We start from the raw sequence: 17,116 nt of genomic DNA, 5'->3' as shown, positions 1-17,116 counted from the left end.
TTTCCTCCTGTTTTTAAGGTATTTCACATAAAAAATAAATCAAGCCGACACGGGCTGGCGTGCCACGGGCCGGCCCACTTACTTCCCGTGCCGTGCTTGGGTTGCTGCCTGCAGCATGTGGGCCGGCACGGCACGGCTCGACTATTAATCGTGCCTTGGTGGGCCGTGTCGTGCCAGGCACGTTTACAACGGGATGGGCCGTGCCGGCTCGTTTGACCGGGGGGATCGTCCGTCATGTTTGGTTAGGCCATCCTGGAGATTTTTGTTTCGTGCCAACTGTGTGACGGATGAATAAAAGCTTCGTGAGTTTGTCTAAAAAAACTAGGAGCATTCCTATATGGTAGAGACCTTCACCTATATATAAAAAAAAAATTATGGTAGAGACCTCGGCGTATTGCCCTGTCCGCCTTAACTCGCCGCCTGGCACGGTGAGATCGCCATGTCCACCCCTCACCTACGTCAGCACCTAGGGTTTCACCAGAGCGCGCCCATGGAGATCCAGAGCGTCGTGCGCACGACACAGCAGCTCCTGCCGGAACTCGACGCTCCTCCTGCAAGTACGTATCCCTCTCCGCATCTCTGTTTTAGGCGAAAAATCATCTCATAGCAATCTCTCTCCCGCAGTAGCGCTCCGTTAAACTGATGCATCTTTAATCTTTTCAATTTCCCTCTACCTCTACCAGTTTCATCCGTCATAAATCGGTTCAGCCGTCAGTTGGCGTTGGTTTGGTGTATGGCAATTTGGGCCAATCCCTCCCGGCAATTCTTTATATATGTGGTTATGTGCCACCATACCTGATGGTTCTGATAAACTGCAGAAAATTGGCTGTGGGGAAAAAAGATTTTTTGGATAGTGGGCGATACTATCGAGTTAGATTATGCAAGGAACTAAGATGCCAGATAGGAAATACTATCAATTCAGCGTGGAATTTCGAAAAAAAAAACACTGAAAGTACATCTAAGTTAGCGCTTTAGATTGAATAAACAATTCCAACAAAACCCCAACTTATTACTCCCTCCGTAAACAAATATAAGAGCGTTTAGATCTCTAAAATAGTGATCTGAACGCTCTTATATTTCTTTACAGAGGGAGTACTGCTTACCGTTCCTACTTTTGTAATCACGTGAAATGTTAATGGCATGCTGGATGAACAAAATTGATATCAATGAGACCAAATGCACTGAAGGCAGGGGATGGAGGGATTCATCAGCTGAAAGAGAGGCTCAAACTTGCCGAGAAAGCGACATTCTTCAAGGTGCCCCCAAAAGGAGACAAGGCATTGAGCTTGACAAACTTCCTGAGGTGGGTTGCAAATAACTGCATGTTTATTTTAACTTCTCGTGGTAGATGCATTTGGACGCAGCACTCATATGTACACCTCTTGTTATCGATCAACAATCTTGCATGGTAGATTCGCTAACAACATTTAAACAAGTTTAGTCCAGTGTGTTGTTTTTATCTTTAATGTAGGTCTTGATGCAACACGCATGTGCCAGTTATAACAATATAATTTTTTGTATGTTCTAAGTGAAATCACTAACTATAATCTAATCATTAAACTTGTCAACAATGTTTCTGCAGGATATGCTACATCATATACATTCACTTATGCCAGTAAAAGACGCTGGCCGTGCCGCCTGTGTATCTAAACGATTTCTGCATTCATGGAGATGTTATTCAAATCTCAAACTCAATAAACGAACACTTGGGTTGATTGGCGACAAATTTGAGGGAAATGAAATATATCACATCAACAAAGTTGACCAAATTCTTAATAGTTATTCTAAAAATGGGATGAAGGTGAAGTCACTTAAACTTGATCTTTTCCATTGTAGCAGTGCGAGTGCCTTCCATCTGGACCGGTGGCTCAGAATTGCTCTCAAATCTGGTATCAAAGAACTAAGCTTTTCGTTGTCTCGTTCCATGAAAGAAGAATACTGTTTTCCATGTTCGGTTTTATAACATTGTTTTAAATAGCCCGCTATAGCTCCCCGCTATAGCACGCTATAGCATTTACAGAAGGTCTTGCGCTAAGAGACTTTGATCCAAACAAATGAACAAACATTTTAAATAGCTTCGCTATAGCACGCTATAGCATTTAGAAAAGGTCCGCCGCTAAGAGGCTTAGCGCGCTATTTAAAACTATGGTTTTATTTGACGAGCAAGCTGCGAGTTCGATTGAGCACCTTAATATCTCCAAGTGCACTTTTCAACCTATGGAAACACTTGGCTATTTTGAAAGATTGAAAAGTTTAGACCTATTCCGTGTTCGCATTACTGAGGAAGGATTATGGAAGTTGCTCTCAAAATCTTTCAGCTTAGAACGGTTGGATATATTTTCATGCAATGAGATAATTTGTTTGAAGATACCGTGTACACTGCAGAAACTTAATTTGCTCATAGTTACAAGTTGTCAAAAGATTCAGGTGATAGATATCAGCGCTCCGAATCTCTTCACTTTTCACTATGTTGGGTTCCCGCCAGAGATCTATATCGGAGATTCTTCCCAACTTACAGAAGTACATTTGTCATCTTTATATCCGTCCAGAATCATCTCTTACGGTCGTGCCAAGCTTCCATCTATCGCTAGCAATGTCGAGAGGCTTACCCTGTTGTCCTATGGTGAGATATGTTTTGGGTTTACATTTCAATCAGATTATATTTATAAGCATCATCAGACTAGCTTATAGTGGCTATATTGAACTACATAATCACTCTCGGGACTTTGTTCTTCAGAATGTGAACACTCCAATGCTTCCTGACAAGCTCCTCCACCTCAAGAGTTTGAAGATTGTCCTTAACGGATCAGGGCCCTGTTCCCCTGTCTATGACACCTTTTCTCTGGCTTCTTTTCTTGATGCTTCTCCTGCCTTGGAATCTTTCATCTTGCGTGTAAGTCACTATTCATGTCTTCTTGATATCTATGGAAAAACCAGTGAGCATATATCTTATAAACGATTGTGGTCTTATTTATCTTCTAAACTACTGCTTATCAAGGAACAGTGATATTAATGTTTGATGCTACATCATTATTTGCAGATAGAACGAAATGCCATAATACATTATTATGATGCTGGGGGCGATGCATACCCAAGGGGGAAACCGGCATACCAGCATGACCACCTCAAACGGGTGATGATCGCTGGCTTCCGTTCAGCCAAGAGCCTTATTAAGCTTGTAATCCACATCCTTGAGAGCGCTCCTTCGCTGGAGTGTCTCACGCTGGATACGACCCCTGGTGGCCATGGTAGGAAGCTTGGTGATACAAGCATATGCAGTGCTGCAAGAATGTGGGGTAAATGTTGTTATATGAGTGAGAGAGCTCTTGAAGAGGCTAACAGAGCTGTTGAGGCTGCGAGTAGATACATCATTGGGAGAGTTCCATCAACTGTTGAATTTGAGGTCCTTGAGCCCTGTAGGCAATGCCGTACTGGCAACCAGTAGATGGATGCTTGTGTGGTTTGTCCTAGTTAACATGCAAGTTTGGGCCAGTGGTCCGGTTCAAGCGGCTCATTAGATATTTGCATATAGTTAAATAAAAGTAAATTCACTTTAACCCTCAAGTCTGAAAGCTTGGCTGATTGATCCTCAACTATGAAACCATACACCTGACCCTCCAAAGTTTTAGTTTAAAAACAATGCACATAACTCCAAGGTGGTTTTGGAAGGCAGATCTGCCACGGTGGCAATGTTTGGCATATGTTAAGCTGCAGCGATGATAAAATACCAGCTTCATTGCCATGTCACAAGGTTTCTTCTCCCTCTTTATATAGTACATGTAATGCCATATGGACTGCCTTTATGGCAAAACCATTGTGCAAATTCGTCCTGGGGGATTATGCGCAGTGGTTTTGAAAGATTTGGAGGGTCACATGTCCAATTTATAGTTGAGAATGTTGGTGGGCCATATCCCGAACTTGAGAGGGTTAAGTGAATTTTTTTTGATAAATTTTTTCATTACAAATATGAAGTCATACATCATCTGCACTGGCTATATTACAATCTCATAATGCATCACCGAAGCAATAAAGCAACTGATTAAAAAAGGACGATGATAACTGCCACACGTGTGGGCGTTAAGGGGGTCTGCCCACACGTTTTGTGTGGTGTCTAAGAGGACCAGTCCACATGCCTATGTGTGGGCAAAACAACTAGCGCCCACACGCCTTTTTTTCCTTGCGGTCCCTCTCATATGCCTACGTGTGGGCAAAATGCATAACGCCCACACGACCTCTCTCAGCCACCTACCTCACGGTCCCGCACGCCCCGCGTGACAGTCACCATGCGTCCCCGCAGTTGCCATGGCCCGGACCCTCTTGAATGTCCGTTTAACTGCAGTTGCCATGTCGCTAAACTACAGTTGCCATGGTTGCTCAACTGCAGTTGCCATCTCAGATCAAGTGCCAGATGCCATTTTGGACAACTGAAGCTGTTGCCATGTATGGTCTGGTTTATCATAGTTGCCATGATTTGAAAACTTTAGAGGTTGCCACCTACTAACACTAAGCAGTTGCCATGTATGGTCCGGTTTACTATAGTTGCCATGATTTAAAAACCTTAGGAGTTGCCACCTACTAACACTAGGCAGTTACCGTGTAGCGCTACAAAGAGGACATGGCAAAACAACATGTTCGGGTAAAAAGAGAGTTGCCATCTGCTTACAAGCACACTAGGGCAATTGCCGTGTACCCTGCAAAACACATGGCAACTGACATGTTCGGGTAAAAAAAAGAGTTGCCATCTGCTACACTAGGGCAGTTGCCATGTACACTGCAAAACGCATGGCAACTGGCAGCTTGGGTGTGGGAGAGGAGACGGGCGTGTGAGCGAGATGGCAAATGCCCACACACCAGCCCTTGTGCGTGAGTGAAAACTGACGTGTGGGCGAACTGCTAAACGCCGACACACCGGCCCCTCCGTGTGGTGAAACGGACGTGTGGGCGACCGGGTGAATGCCCACACACCAGCCCAGTCTTACGTGGCACCACAATCATGCCAAGATTCGTGCACCCCAAACAGACGCGGATCCACGCGTGTGGACAAGATGCAAACGCCCACACGTCTGTTAAAAAAGAAAACAACATGCACCCCCTCGTATCTAAAAGCATCTACAGCCGGGCGCCTCATACGTCCGGGCGGACTGACCGGTCACGAAATTTCGCTAGACAACCTCCTTAAACGGGCCTCAAATGTCTAGGCTAACTGACACCCCTCACATCCAGCCCAAATATGGGGCGGATATGGGTGGCGCCCGGACACGCCGGCCACGTCGGACCCGATAGTCCGACTCCATCGCAAATTGCACCAAATCCCCCCTTCCCCCGCGAGAGCTGCTAGATCCATTTGCTCTCTCCTCTCTTCTTCCTCCTCTGTGTCGTCCGTCTCGCAGCTCCGCTGCTGTGCCCGTTCCATAGGTGTTCCTAGCCACTGCGCCCCTAGCTCCGGCAGAGCAGTCCTCTCTCCCATCCTCGTCGTGGGGGACGTCGTCGCCGGCCCGGACGCCACCGCGACGACAACTCTCTGGCTCCGCATTGCGCTTGATATGTTCGACACATTGTCTGACCGGATTTTTTGTGATTTTATTAGGGAAATCGATGGATTCTGATGCTTCGTCCGACGAGGAGTATGGACCGACAGAGCTTGATCAAATGATTCAAGATGAGTTCTTCGATTCCTCGGATTCAGATAAAGAAGTGGACATGATCATGCTCATGAGCATGCAAGAGGAAACGGACCGGCAAGTGGAGCATATTCTCAAGTTCAAGGGCACAATCAAAGGGAGAAGAGTGGTAAAGGGAGAAGAGTTGTCCGGAGCAAAGCTACTGCACAGGGACTACTTTGCTCCCAAGCCTATTTTCCTGGATGATCCATGATTTCGTCGCCGTTTTCGCATGCGAAAACCATTGTTTTTGCGCATTGTGGAGCGAGTGGAGGCACACGATGACTACTTCAAACTCACAAGGGATTGTTGCGGACAACTGTCTTTCTCTGCCAAGCAGAAGTGCACGTCTGCTCTGAGGATGCTTGCACTTGGTACTGCTGCAAATGTCATTGGTGAGATGGTCAGGATGAGGGAGAGCACATGCCTGAAGACTACGGTCAAGTTTGCCGCGCCGTGGCGGAGGTGTTTGGACCTGAGTATCTTATAGAACCAAATGCGTAGGACAAGAAGTTGTTGGCTATTGGAGATGCCAGGGGTTTCCAGGAATGATCGGATCAATTGATTGCATGCATTTGGCAATGAAAGAACTGCCCCAAAGTTTTGTGGGGAATGTATCAAGGTCACACCAAAGAGGCCACCATCATACTAGAAGCGGTGGCATCGCATGACTTATGGCTTTAGCATGCTTTCTTTGAAATATCGGGTTCTCACAACGACGTCAACGTGCTTCAGCAATCTCCGATGTTCAGGAGGCTTTGCAATTGGGAATCACCGTCGTGCAACTACGCTGTCAACGGCCGATACTGCAACATGGGATACTATCTTGTCGATGACATCTATTCTCAGTGGGCGGCGTTTGTGCTATGGAGGTTACCTCTCGCTAGGGACCTTCAGGGGTCACTTTTAGTGGCTTGGGAGCATGCCAAGTGGTGTGTCCAACCACCACCACATGTGGCGTGCTGGGCGCTCCCTCTTGATTTTTTTTAAATTTTTCAATACGCGCTTTCGGATTTAAGATCGGTTTTTCTAGGCTTTTTGGGCTTTTTGGTTTTCACCTGGTTTTTCCTAGGGCTTGGAGAAAACAATTGCGTGAACTTTTTTTGCGCGGGTAAAAATATGCCTCCACGAGAAACACATATTTGCTTCTTATGGAAGCACAGAGTTGTGCTTCTTGAAAAAGGGAACAAAAATTATACTTCCACAAGAAGTATAGATTTGCTTCCGCGAGAAGCACAACTGTGCTTCTCGAAAAGAAAAAAAAAGTGCTTTTCCGAGAAGCACATAGAGGCACGGATTTACTTCCACGAGAAGCGACACTGTACTTCTCGGAAATGAAAAATATGTGTGTCCACGAGAAGCGACACTGTACTTCTCGGAAATGAAAAATATGTGTGTCCACGAGAAGCACAAATTTGCTTCTAGTGGAGACATAGATCTGTACTTCTCAAAAACAAAAACAAAAACTGTGCTTCTCGAAAATGATATTTTTTGAAAAAACACAACTGTATTTCTGCCTTCGTTTTTTTGTCATTCATTTTTTGGTTGCCGGTTTATTTGTTTTCGTTTTTTATCGGATTTTTTGGTATTTGTCTTTTTCCTTTTATAAGAAATTTAGTTAAAACCTATTATCATGTGATCTACTCCCCCGTTTCTAAATATTTGTCTTTTTAGAGATTGCAAATGGACTACAGCATACGGATGTATATAGATATATTTTAGAGTGTAGATTCACTCATTTTGCTCCGTATGTACTCATTTGTTGAAATCTCTAGAAAGACAAATAGGGTCTTTCTAGAGATTTCAACAAATGACTACATACGGAGCAAAATAAATGAATCTACATTCTAAAATATGTCTATATACATCCATATGTGATAGTCCATTTGAAATCTCTAGGAAAACAAATATTTAGGAACGGAGGGAGTATTTAGGAACGGAGTGATTTCGTGTAAATAGGGAATTCCCTTTCTTTAACCGAGTGGAACAGCCATGCTCTTTCTTTAGACTAGTCACAATGGGTAGTAACATAGAGTAGTAACATGGGCATGTTACTGTTCTATGTTACTACCTCTATAGTGGGAAGTAACATATGTGTGGTAACATGCAACACTTCATTTATTAGGCTATAGACTCATCTTGCCTTGATATGTGTGATGTTTACTCATACTAGTAGTAACTAGCTATGTTACCACATGCCTCTTTTTCTTCATTTATTACTTGCCACATCATTTATTTTATCTAAATATATGTGATGTTACTAACTATGTTACTCCATCATGGGTAGTCTAACCGAGTGTTCAGGCCCAATACATGTGCACTCTCATGCACATTACAGCCCATTTTCCCAAATTGCTGAGCCTGTGTATCAGGCAGACCTACGGGGCCCACGTGTGAATAACAACCCGAGATATTTTCACCCTTGCTGTTCTTATCTCTCTCCGCCACTCGTGCAACGCTCGTCGCCGCCCGTCAGCTCCGGCCACTGCCACCCTCCTCCGTGCCCGCGACCTACCCAATAGTTTCTCCGCTGGGCTCGGCAGTAGCGCTCCCTGCGTACGGACGGGCGCGAGGAGACGGCGGCTCGGTCTCTCCCTGCGCACTTCCGCCCCGGCCCTTCTCTTCTTCCTTTGCCGGCGCCGCTGCCGCCCTTCCTCCGCCACCGGCATCGTCTGCTCCTCCTCCCTATCCGGGTAACCGAAGCAGCAGTATCTGCTGAATTTAGCAGCGCTCTTTTTGGGTGCTGGTTTGTATCATGGAGATACTTAACTGTAAGGGTAGGTTCTCATTGCCAAGCAATAATCCTCATTGCCTTCCACAGCTCCACTGCCTTTTCAATATCCTAACTCTTACATTATTGTCAGAATTGTGTATAATTGAGTCTAAAGTTCACCTTTGAATCTTCAATTCAGGCGTTCGTTTTAGCTTGACAGGCATCAATGGAACCAGGGCCAACCAGTTAGTAAAGGTATCGATTCCTTGCTCTCGCTGTACAATCATTTCCCAGTCAATCACAGGACAGCCAAGAGGCTTGAATGGATTCTTATGTCATCTGGAGGTTAGCCAATTGAGTATATGAAGTGCCCTCCAACCATTCTAGGTAGTCAAAATGGATGTTTATGATGCTGCGTTGCTCGTATGAATGGTAATCATTAGAAGTGGGGTTGCTGTTCCATAGCAAAACTTTTTCAGTACCCGTGCTGCGCTTTAACTCCCATGCCTTTCTCTAGCTTATTGATTGGCAAATTGCTGTAACATTAAAGACAAATACAAGTATATCATCTCTATACACCCAGCTAGGAACAAAAATTATTCAGATTCGTAGGGCCTATCATTTTTCAGTTGTGGATATCTTATGCAGCCAGGCCTGCTGCAGTGCCATTTTACATTGAATTTGAGATCCCCTTTCAGTCTACACCATTATTCCTGTGATTACATTCTGGCAGATAACTACTATTGACGGCCCGTTGGTTTGTTTTACTGTCATTTTGGTTTCGGTAGAATGCTTGAAAAGAATTTGTGATGGAGTGCTGCCGCAGTGGAAGAATTTTACGCTCACTCTCTGTTTGCAAACACTGTTTATGCTTATCCCTTTTGTTTACAACTTGTCACAGATAGGATCCCAACCTCAACGGGTTGGCCAGGCAAGGTCAGCAACATGCTGTGAGTACTCTCCTGATCCTGCTAGCAAGAGGCATGAGAGGTATCAGCAACAACCGCAAAATGTTGATCTCCCAGAATTACACCCGAAGAACAAAAAGAAGCCCTTTCCTGTCCCAATTAAAAAGATGCTTCAAGCTTCCCGCAAAGATAAGAGGCTTGCACAGATGAGGATAGAGAAGCCTCTTGAGCCCCCAAAGAACGGTTTGCTTTTACCAGAGCTTGTGCCTGTTGCCTACGAAGTCCTTGATAACTGGAAAGTGCTCATCAGAGGCATCTCTCAACTTCTGAATGTTGTTACAGTTTATGGTTGCAGGTAAACACTAAATTCTGATCTGTGCCATAAGCTGTTTATACATGCATTAATGTTTCAAGACCCTTGTATAGGCACTTCGATCACTATCATGTGACATGATTCGGCAAATATCTTGTATATTAATATCCGTCTTGTTATTTTGTAGAAAATGCCCTCAAGTCCATGTTGGCCCAGTTGGCCACCAGATACAAGATTGCTATGGTTCAGGAAGCCAGCGTCGAAATAGTCACCACTCTTGGGTCAGAGGATCCATCAACGATGTGCTGCTCCCGATCGAATCTTACCATCTTTTTGACCCATTTGGGCGGAGGGTCAAGCATGACACCAGGTTTGACTTCGACAGGATTCCAGCAATTCTTGAGCTATGCATTCAGGCTGGTGTCGACCTACCACAATATCCCACAAGGAGACGGACTGCTCCAGTGCGGATGATTGGCAAGAAGGTTATTGACCGTGGCGGAGTTGTCGATGAGCCTAAGCCACACCGATCGGAGGACTGTATATCTCTTCTTGCTGAGCTTGACACATTTAGCAACCAACAGGGACAGTCACCCGTGCCAGCCAATGTGAAAGAGCATGCAGAGAGGACACTGAAAGCATACTGCGATGTCCGGCAGGGTGTTGCACAGCTGATGAGCAAGTATACGGTAAAAGCATGCGGGTACTGCTCTGAGGTCCACGTTGGTCCATGGGGACACAATGTGAAGCTCTGTGGGGCTTTCAAGCACCAGTGGCGAGACGGCAAGCACGGGTGGCAGGATGCTGTTGTGGATGAGGTCATACCGCCGAACTATGTGTGGCATGTCCCTGACCCCACTGGCCCTCCTCTCAGATCCTCTCTAAGGAGTTTCTATGGCAAAGCTCCGGCCGTTGTCGAGCTATGTGTGCAGGCGGGAGCTGAAATACCTGCAGAGTACCGGCCAATGATGAGGACTGATATCATCATCCCAGACCCTGATGAAGCTCGGATGGCTGCATGAAAACAATGTTCTGCCCCTGCACTTCTGAAGATGCCCGGAGTCCAAATTCCAGCCAAAGGTGCTTGTTACCCGGATGCCTCATGGTTGGGCCCTGTCATATTGCCTGAGGCAGCAGCAAATGCATAGGTTGTCTTATAATACTAATACAATGCTGAACCATGACCAGACATACTCTCAAAATTGATTCATAGATCTGCTAAAAGTATTCATCAAAAGGTGATCCCCGAATATCCTGCCTCCGCTCGCCTGTCTTCCTAGTGATACTATGCATCTTGTGACCATTTGATCACTGCTTTGCGGCAGATGCACAACTTGAAGAAAGGAAGTGGAAAAGGATGTCCTCTGCTATGGTGTGTATAATCTTGTTTAATGGCGTGAGATGCTATATGCTTCCCTATGCTAGACTGTGAGGCACTTACGATGGCTCGATACAGATGGCTTCCCCCTTTCCACTGCTGGTACCATGCTTAATGGCGAGCTGATTCTTGGGATTAAACTAATCACCGGGATTTGTTCGGGTATTTGTGCGTCTGGCTGTGATTAATCATGGACTAAAAGCTGTGCAACTTGTACCTGCCCCCAGAATCCCAGATCATCGCTCCCGGTGCCGCTACATGTATACCATCAGATTTATCGGTATAATGTACTCTCTCCTCTACTCTTTTGTGCTGTATACTCTGTAACATGGCTGCAAAAGCTATATCAAATGGATGGTTAGAGAGCCATGAAGTAGACTTAGTATATTTGTTTCTGAAGGATGTATGCCAGGCTATTCAGCCAGCCTGATCAATGCTTACATGCTCTTCTCAGCAGTGAACTGCAGATATCATAAACCATTTGCAGTTACTCCCTCCGTCCGGAAATACTTGTCGGAGAAATGGATGTATCTAGATGTATTTTAGTTTTAGATACATCTATTTTTATCCATTTCTTCGATAAATATTTTCGGACGGAGGGAGTACAACTTTGTATAAACCATGTCCCAGCAAGTCAACAACATAATCTCAAATTAAGGGCCCCCAGCTCGCACAAATTTTTTTTAATAGCATATATGCACTAGGAAAAGAACCTTCAGTTGAAGTAATATTGTAGTACTAGCTAAAGATGTGGGGTCATCACATATATTATTACAGTAGCCAGTGAAGATGCCACAGCATAATATCTCTGCCCTGCTCTGATGCTGGCGCAAGAACAGAGCAAACATGGTGAGCGGCTGCAATGCAACTGCAAGTACATAAAAAAAAATGAACTGCAAGTACACATGATTGAGTTGTCCCCGTATATACCCTCTCCTCCCTTATGCTAGGATGATTACAATAGCAGGCGTAAATACAGCTAGGAATCAACAGACGGACCGTGTACGTATGGCCGGGTATCTAAACTGCTCCCGTTGCAAGAGCTCTCTGCACTGCACATGTGTGTTCGGTGTTCGTTCACTGGTGTATAAATACGGGGCGGCAACGGTCTAGCCAACCCACCTCATCATTCACTCACTCAGCTCCAGAGCGATCGGTCGCCTCTCTTGAGCTCCCGCGCCGTAGTCATCATCACCATGGCTAAGGAAGAAGAGCTCAAGGTATGGTTAACATCCAGAGCTCAGTCGTCCATGGTGTTTGCTGTGAATTAATGGACACCTCTGACCGGGTTTTTGTTGGTGGTGGTGTGTGCAGAGAGTCGATTTGAAGGTGAACGTGAGCTGCTGCGACGGCTGCAGGAGGAAGGTGATGAAGGCCATGAACCTCAAGGGCGTGCTGAGGACGGAGATCCACCCATCGCTCGACCGGGTCACCGTCGTCGGCAACGTCGACACCAAGGTGCTCGTCAAGAAGCTCGCCAAGGTCGGCAAGATCGCCGAGGTGGTGGAGGCGGCGCCGGAGCAGCCGAAGAAGCGCGAGGGTGATGGCGGGAAGGATCGCGACGGCGGCGACTGGACGGCGCCGGCGCCGGCGATGGCGGGCGAGAAGAGCAAGCGCAAGGAGGACGGCATGGACAACAGCGGCGATAAGCCGCCGGCGGCGTCGTCCAAGAAAGAATGCACCAAGTGCGCGCACCAGAAACAGCAGTCCCCGCGCGGCGACGGCGGTGACGCCGATGATCACGGCAAGAAGGTCAAAGGCACCACCGGTGACGAAAGGAGCGCCTTCAAACAAGAAGCCGACGGCTTTGCCGCCGAGGCCAAGGCCTCCGCTCCCGACCAAGCTCCGGCGGCGGTGCATCACCAGTACTACCGCGCCGAGCCGCCCAGCATGGCCGTGCCCATGCAGTACATGCCGACGATGCCGTACTACGCGGCGGCGAACGTGACTGCGCCGTCCTACTACAACGGCGGCGGGTACTACGCGATGCCGCCTTCGCCGCCGGCGCCGATGCCGTGGCAGCCTCCCCATCACCAGCAACTGGTCCGGCCCCAGCCGTCCCGCTTCGATGCGGACTACTTCAACGAGGACAACGCCGTTGGCTGCCACGTCATGTGAACCTTGCATGATCGATGGAGCCACATCCCATGGATCGGGGACAACGCTAATCCACCATTTCTCCCCTTCTCCCACCATTCCCTCGTTCATGTACAACATCCACCTGATCGATCGCCATGAATTATTCAGTTTATTTCTTGGAATCCTCTGTTGAACTGTTGATCGAGCAAAATCACATCGGGATGCATTTCTCGCGACGCAACATCTCACAGAAATTTATCAGGCCGCAACCCACAAAAAACCTCGCGTATTCGTCCATGGACGAGGCATCAATTGGTGGACACGGATGCGAGAAGACGCCATTCAATTGTAGCCACATTCTGTTCATCAGTAAACTTAAATTCAAATCTACGCCGATCCACACAATGTGCCGGATGCCGGATCGTATCCATGATCACAACCAAAAGGAGGCAAATATGCTTAGTTTTTACATGCCCGAATCCAAAATAATATCAGTCCATGCATTTCTGCCTTGCTAGACCGGTCATCCTAGCAAGATGCTTCCCGATCAAGGAGGTGCCGTCGCTGCTGCGTAGGCAGCCTTCGCGTCCGCGTCCTCATCTTCCGCCGTCGGCAAATGATCTTTCTACCACTCCAGCATCTGATAGCGGATGGCTTGCACGATAATACTAGCGTCGGCATCCAAAGAGTCGATATTCAAGGTCAACATTTTGACGTCCTCCGCATTGGCGGCGATCTTCACCCTGTTTTCCTCGAGCGCGACCTTCTTCTCCCCGAGCACTGCCTTCCTGTCCTCGATCATGGTCCTCCTCTCTTCGAGCTTGATCTTCTTCTTTGCCGCATCCATCAACTGCTTGAACCTCCGCCTTCCGCTCCTCCTTGATGTCCGAGCACCTCACACATGCCTCTTCCTTCTTCGCCAAGATCTCCTCAAACCTCTCCGCTAGCTTGGCCGCCGCACCTTCTCGCTTCGCCCTCTCCTCCTCCCACTTCTTGCCCCGCAGATTTCTTCTAACCTTTTTCGGCGGTTCTTGGGTTGGGTCAGTACGGTCACTGGTTTCTTCCTTGTTGTCTTGGGCGGCGGTCTTGGCAATGAAAAGGTTCCACTTTGGCTTCCCATTCAACTTCAACCAACAATGCATGACGGTGAAGGACTTCTTCTCCAACTTCTTGTACACCACACAAGCACGAGTAGGCTACAAAAGTGAAACAATGCATATCCGTCTAGTGAGCAGCAAAACAATACATGTCCGGCTAGTGATAACAAAACTAGAGCATATCCGAGTCTTCCACTTGCGCGTCCTCATAGCCCCCTCCTCCCCCTCCCTCGCCTTCGTCGTGGATGATATCGAGCATCTCCCTGTTTGCGTCGTACACCGGCTCCCCGGCTCTCGGCATTGCAGCAAACAGCGCGTGGGCACCCATCTCCTCTCCGCCCGCCGTCCTCGCCCGGACGAGCACCGACGAAGAATACTCGGAGAAGAGCCGCGCCGCGTTAACATCGACGACGTAAGGAACCGTACTGGCGGGGTTTGCGAGCTGCTTGGCTGCATAGTAGTACGAAGGCTTGTAAGGCTCTGGCCACGACGTCGTCTGTACTGTGGGCGCTCCCTTCTGGTGGCGTCCGCCACGGCCTCGCCTACCGTCCCATCCGCCATGCCCATCGCCACCACCAGGCCCACCGGCAGCCAGACACTTCCTCATTTTCTCCTCCATTGCGGCCTTCGCTTTGATGCGGCGATTTTGCCACGTCTCCGAGTTGGTCTTCCGGGCGAGCGTGATGCTCGGATCCTACGGCACCTCCGCCGCATCCATCTTCGACAGGTTCTCCGACGATTCCATGTGTTGGCGGCAGAGGGAAGGAGAGAGTGAGAGAAAAAAGCGGGAATTGGGCAGAGAGCGATGGGGAGTGAAAGAAGAGACTGGGGGATTTTGAAGCAAAAACAGTGCAGATGCTACAAAAGCGCGGGCTCGTCCTTGCTACAAAAGCACGGGCTCGTCCTTCCTATTGGGTGGGCCAGGGCAGAGAGCGACGTTTCGCTTGTCTGGACTCCCGCAAACCTTCACCCACATTTGTCTCCGGTTTGCGGAAGAAATCGCGTCCCGACCGCTCCGCATACCGATATAGGTTGGTGTTGGATGGCTTTCGCGGTCGAGACGATTGCAAAAGGTTTACGGGTCGGCCTTGTAGATGCCCTTGGCCCGGTCAAATTAAGCGTGAAGTAATTACTTTTTTCTTGCGTTCAAACCCATTTACAATGGAACAGCGGCCATCGAATCTTCTTTACTCTAAGGCAACACAAGATCGATGGCAATTGATCAACGGCCCTCGAATCTTTTTTTGTTCTGAACCAACGGCATATCGGCCGTCTTCTCCGAAGGAGAAATCGTACGGTACGCGCGTGTGTGAGGGCGACCCGGCGGGCCGGGGGCTGCTGTTCGGCGGTTCATTCTGTTGCCGTGGGCGGTGGAGACGGGCGGGCGCGCGCGTGCGCCAGTCTCCGATTCGCAGTACACGGCGACGGCGACGGGGTACTCGGCCGAAGTCTCAAAGAAGAAAATAAAGCGAAGAGAGCACCGGAGGGGGTAGAGAATATAGGGTGAGACCCGTTGGTCGCCGGCCCAGCCGGCTTTTATTTGTGCGCGGCGCATCCAATCCATCGGACGACGGAGCGGGCTGGGTAGAGGCATCTCTAATGCCGTGCATCAAAATGCCATCAAACGTTTGGATAGCATGATTTAGACACTTTTTTACCGCCGAATGACGTGAATCAAACATCCGTGGATCAGTTCTTAATCTGATTTTTTTTAAATCGGAATAAACTTGAGGGAGAGGTTTGGGGGAGTTCGGATGCCCACCAGTCGAACTCCTACACATACAACCCATCAGAAACCCTTCCGGAGCCATTTCCCCCCTGCTCCGCACTCCCCCCGCCGCCCCCTCCCCATTGGTCTGTATCAGCACCCACTAGACCGTCGTCGCCTAGTTCTTGCTGAACCTCCGCTGCTCCATCCAAGCGCCTTGTACTTTTCCGCCATTGCACCCGAGATCTGTCCACAACAATGTATCGTCCGCACACTGGCGACGTTGGCAAATGTGCACCCAAATGCCATTGAGATTCTTTTTTTTAACTTTTCCCTTGATGAACATGAAGCAAGCACGATGGCGGGGGACTTGATGAGGGAGGATGTATTGTTGTGTGGCGCGTGTTTGGCCATAGCTTCACTCATGTTACAACTTGATGATCACGTCATTGTATAGCACACACATGCTGCCACGATGTACCAAACAACGGACGGCAAACCCTTCACTTTGACGCGTTGTTGGATGATGCTCAGGAGGAGCCCATCTGGGTGAACAACATGTGTCGATTAAGAAGTTCAAGCTCGAGGAGATAAACCTTCTGATGAAGGCCGCTTTCGAGGAGTATGGCCGAATTTCCTATCGATAATTTTTTAAAACTTGTTGACATCCGATGCTTTTTGTATTTAAATGTATGCTAGAACTACTATTTATATATGATTCAAAGTGAGATTGCATGGCCAACATTTGATTTAGTTTTAGTGTAGTTTATAAATAGACAAATATTTGATGCATCGAGTTCTCCTTTATCCGTGAGCATGTACGAATGTGTTCACGGACGCTTTAGTGTTTTCGTTTTGATGCATGGAGTTGAAGATGCCCTGGATTTGTCTTCGGCGGATCTCGTGGGATTACGGTGGGTTTGTTTTTGGTGGATCCTGTATTTGTTCGTCTGTGTTCGTAAGTCTACAGGGTGGATCTTTTCGATCTACGATTCTCTTTATCGACGGTGATTGCTGTTCTGGTGCGCTGGTCCTATAGGGTCTTAGCATGACAACTTTTCGACTGTCTACTACAACAAGGTATGTCCGGCTCCGATGAGGGAGGGGCGAAGACGGCGGATCGCTTCAGTACTAGTAGTCGTTGCTAGATGGTCTAAGGACCTAGATGTATCTTTTATTTTTAATGTTCTTTATACTACCTTGACAGTTGAGAATAGATCGGAAATTATCTTGAAAAAAAATTGGCATGGCTTGTGGCTC

The 17,116-nt window shown here is 47.7% G+C and overlaps 2 protein-coding genes and 1 long non-coding RNA gene across 4 annotated transcripts; all 3 read left to right on the top strand.

Annotated features, from left to right (window-relative positions):
• Positions 1 to 388: 388 nt before the first annotated feature.
• LOC109771927 (uncharacterized) lies at positions 389 to 3,506 on the top strand. Its single transcript, XR_012203220.1, has 5 exons — positions 389 to 557; positions 1,188 to 1,303; positions 1,583 to 2,623; positions 2,738 to 2,893; positions 3,041 to 3,506. It is a non-coding gene; the product is annotated as an uncharacterized lncRNA (long non-coding RNA).
• A 4,572-nt stretch (positions 3,507 to 8,078) lies between these two features.
• Positions 8,079 to 11,449, top strand: LOC109771938 (APO protein 1, chloroplastic). Of its 2 annotated transcripts, XR_002234957.4 has the most exons (5): positions 8,097 to 8,437; positions 8,573 to 8,628; positions 9,275 to 9,636; positions 9,782 to 10,832; positions 10,920 to 11,449. XR_002234957.4 is itself a non-coding variant. In XM_020330634.4 (4 exons), exons 1-4 carry the CDS (start codon positions 8,416 to 8,418, stop codon positions 10,614 to 10,616), a joined length of 1,275 nt encoding a protein of 424 aa, XP_020186223.1. In that variant the 5' UTR covers positions 8,079 to 8,415; the 3' UTR covers positions 10,617 to 11,449. The 2 variants fall into 2 exon arrangements, 1 of the variants encoding a protein (XP_020186223.1); XM_020330634.4 differs by having other exon boundaries at positions 8,079 to 8,437; positions 9,782 to 11,449.
• Positions 11,051 to 13,220, top strand: LOC109771939 (uncharacterized). Its single transcript, XM_073508953.1, has 3 exons — positions 11,051 to 11,821; positions 11,923 to 12,192; positions 12,287 to 13,220. Exons 2-3 carry the CDS (start codon positions 12,169 to 12,171, stop codon positions 13,088 to 13,090), a joined length of 828 nt encoding a protein of 275 aa, XP_073365054.1. The 5' UTR covers positions 11,051 to 11,821; positions 11,923 to 12,168; the 3' UTR covers positions 13,091 to 13,220.
• The last annotated feature ends 3,896 nt before the right edge of the window (positions 13,221 to 17,116 follow it).

The sequence above is a fragment of the Aegilops tauschii genome, chromosome 2 (genome assembly GCF_002575655.3).
Source record: "Aegilops tauschii subsp. strangulata cultivar AL8/78 chromosome 2, Aet v6.0, whole genome shotgun sequence".
Classification (NCBI taxonomy): domain Eukaryota; kingdom Viridiplantae; phylum Streptophyta; class Magnoliopsida; order Poales; family Poaceae; genus Aegilops; species Aegilops tauschii.
This window is presented reverse-complemented; position numbering and strand designations above follow the sequence as displayed.

What these genes read in the sequence shown, in the direction of transcription:
- LOC109771939 (XM_073508953.1), top strand. Translation starts at nt 12,169, where the DNA reads ATGGCTAAGGAAGAAGAGCTCAAG. An exon ending in CTAAGGAAGAAGAGCTCAAG is followed by an intron (nt 12,193 to 12,286) that starts GTATGGTTAACA and finishes TGGTGTGTGCAG; the next exon opens with AGAGTCGATTTGAAGGTGAA.
- LOC109771938 (XM_020330634.4), top strand. Translation starts at nt 8,416, where the DNA reads ATGGAGATACTTAACTGTAAGG. An exon ending in GGAGATACTTAACTGTAAGG is followed by an intron (nt 8,438 to 8,572) that starts GTAGGTTCTCAT and finishes TCTTCAATTCAG; the next exon opens with GCGTTCGTTTTAGCTTGACA. An exon ending in GTTACAGTTTATGGTTGCAG is followed by an intron (nt 9,637 to 9,781) that starts GTAAACACTAAA and finishes GTTATTTTGTAG; the next exon opens with AAAATGCCCTCAAGTCCATG.